General features: G+C 44.6%; 1 protein-coding gene across 1 annotated transcript in view; it reads right to left on the bottom strand.

Moving 5' to 3' along the window:
- Positions 1-2,320, bottom strand: part of LOC117741087 (rap1 GTPase-activating protein 2-like) — a 71,235-nt gene extending 68,915 nt beyond the window's left edge. Inside the window, exon 1 of the mRNA XM_034547797.1 lies at positions 2,237-2,320. Coding sequence (XP_034403688.1) covers positions 2,237-2,277 — 41 coding nt within the window. The 5' untranslated portion in view covers positions 2,278-2,320. The remainder of the gene's footprint in view (positions 1-2,236) is intronic.
- Between the last annotated feature and the right edge of the window lie 514 nt (positions 2,321-2,834).

The following is a 2,834-nucleotide window of genomic DNA, read 5'->3' as shown; positions in this document are numbered from 1 at the left end:
TCAGCTCTCGAGTGGACTACTCAAGTCATGATGGGAGGCAAAGAGATGAGTCAGGGAGCGCGTGTGTGGGCGCAAGATAACTATTCACTCAAACAGAGTAAAAAAAGATTTGGGGAAACGGGACGTTCACATTAAAAGGGTAATAAAATCCCTGATGGACGAGGTTTTTTTGGGGGGGGTTTTGTGGTCTCTGCAGAAGCGTGAGCATCGCAAGCAATACGTGCACATGCACGTGTGTTCCCAGATTCCCCACACCTGAGAGGCCCAGATTAGCCACCATCTGCGCCAGATCGTAGACACAAGACCAGCCGTCCACTTGACACTGCAGAACTGGGATTTGTCGAAATTGTGGGTTTATATTGCGGCTATTTATTAATATCTTGCATTGCACAGCTGCGTTCAATAGTTTAATCTCTGTCATTCTATTTTATCTTAATGTGTGCACTCCATTTTATTTTCCTTTTTTTTAACGGCCCTATTCACGTGTGTCCTTCATATTGTTTTGGTTCTTTGAAATCCGGTTCTTTATGCCTTTATGTCTATTAAAGCACTTTTAATAAAGCCTCGTTGTTGAAAGGTGCTGTATGAATAAACTCGCATTGCCTTGATGTGACCGTGAGCTCCGAATGCCTGAATAAATACTCCAGTTGGCAATCACAGGCCATTCATACTTGGAGGGTTACAGCTGAAGGCAGAATGCACAGCGAGCACATTTTCCCACAGATGACCGATGGCACAAATATATTGAGCGCCGTGGAAACGGTGAGTTGACGGTCTGTGTGCAAGGAATTCAGCAAAAATGTTCACATGAATCAATTTGTGGTGGCATGCCGAAGATCGAATTGAGCTTTTTGTCTTCTAAGACATTCCCAGTGCTTCGGGGGTAAAGAAAGTTGCGCCAGAGAAGCAATTTCTGGTTTTGCTTTTGCTAAGCGGCGGTTACAAATCCTCACGAATAATAATTATAGGATAAAGCTAAATTCTAAAAGTTACAACGATAGAAAAGAGTAAAAACTGCAACTTTCTTGACTTTAGGCGGGCGAAACATTTGCTTAATGTGTAAAAAATGGAAACCATTTGAAGTCAATGCTCATTGTATTTTGTTCTCGTCAACAAGATTCAAAATGACCGTCTCACTTTAAAGTCTGTGAAGAAAACAGAATACTTCTCTACAGGAGTAATCAAAGTACGTCACATTGTTGTTCAGATGATGCTGGGAGATCTTTGCCTTCCTTTGCTGTCAAGGCACATGAAAACCTTCATCGCTGGCAAGTTGTCAGATCTTTGAAGTCTACTTCGGTCACACATGCACCGCTTCCTCTGCAGAAACTCGTAAATTAAAGAACATCTCCCTCTGTGCTACAGACAGTAGGGACCATGTTTCCTCAGGGGAGGATTTTGCTCACACACAGACAGACACACTCACACACACACAAACATGAAAATGTACACATGCATGAAGACATTTACCCGTTGGCTCACATGCAGTTCAGGACACTGTCACATGTCAGCCACATATTCTTCTTCTTCTCATACTAAGACTACTACTAAAAATAATATGAAATATAATTGTTTTTTCCTAGAATGCGATTCTATCTGTTGCTTCCCTCAAATGTCCTCCTGTGGTATGAACACACTATCATGAAAATAATAAGAAGCACAGTTCTTATCCACCCACTCACATATGCAGAACCCTAACTTCATGCCCCCCCCCCCCCCCCCCCCCCGCCCCACCCACCAACCAAACACGCACGCACACGATCACAACATGGTGCCATAAACAGTCAGAGAATGTAGCACCAAAACCAGACGTTGCAGCAGCGTTGCAGCATTACTCGAAAGACAATTTGCATGCCACTGGCTCCCTCACAGCATGCACACACACACACACACACACACATTATGCAAACGCATGTCCAATCAACACACAACACAAATAAATACACACACACTGAGCAATATTTTCCTCAAGTAAAAAAAAAAGCAAAGAACCCGTGAAATAGATTCACACTTCACTTGATTGATTGTGTGTGTGTGTGTGTGTAGATCACAAGTGTTGTACCTAACCAGCTACTACTCCAGCTGGAGAGCTCTCACACAAATCAGCACACACACACACACACACACTCAAGCTTTTCCCATCATTCATTTGGCTTCCAGTTAGCTGTTTGTTGTCAGCGGCAGAACAAACAACAGCAGCAACGTTTCTGGAGCAGAACGGGTGGGAAAGACTTACCTCGGCTCCCCTGCAGTTCCTTTACAAGCTGGGGTGAACATCTCTCAGGCAGTGGACGGTGCAGCATTAGCCGGAGACCAGCTGCCAGAGCAGGAGAGCTGGAGCGAATGTGTGTGAGAGAGAGAAAGAGAGAGAGAGAGAGAGAGAGGAGGTGGAGAGAGAGTGCACAGGCTATGGGGGGGGGGGGGGGGGGGGGGGGGAGGAGGGTACAGCGATGAAGCGCTGGGTTGGATAGAATTATGAGATGAGAGACAGCAATGTGTGTCCGTGTGTAAGAATGGGAGATGGTGTTACCATGGAGAGGGCTACGCCTTAACTCCTTTAAAACCTTTTCAGACCAAAAGAGTATTACCAGAGTTTTTTTTTTATTTTTTACCAAAGACAAAAAAGGCATTCTAAAAGATCAAAGAAGATATTCAGTAGAAAAGGTTATTAATAAGGAGGAAGTGGGAGTGGATGAGGCCACTGAAAAGTTCAAAGACCGTGACCCGGGACAAGATGAGCTCTCGACTCATTATTAGTGCCGACAGCAGCGTTGCGGTGTCCTCGTCGGAGGTCAGGCACATAGTTAGCTGCAAACAAAAACGAAAACAACATT

The sequence above is a fragment of the Cyclopterus lumpus genome, chromosome 13, assembly GCF_009769545.1.
Source record: "Cyclopterus lumpus isolate fCycLum1 chromosome 13, fCycLum1.pri, whole genome shotgun sequence".
Classification (NCBI taxonomy): Eukaryota; Metazoa; Chordata; class Actinopteri; order Perciformes; family Cyclopteridae; genus Cyclopterus; species Cyclopterus lumpus.
This window is presented reverse-complemented; position numbering and strand designations above follow the sequence as displayed.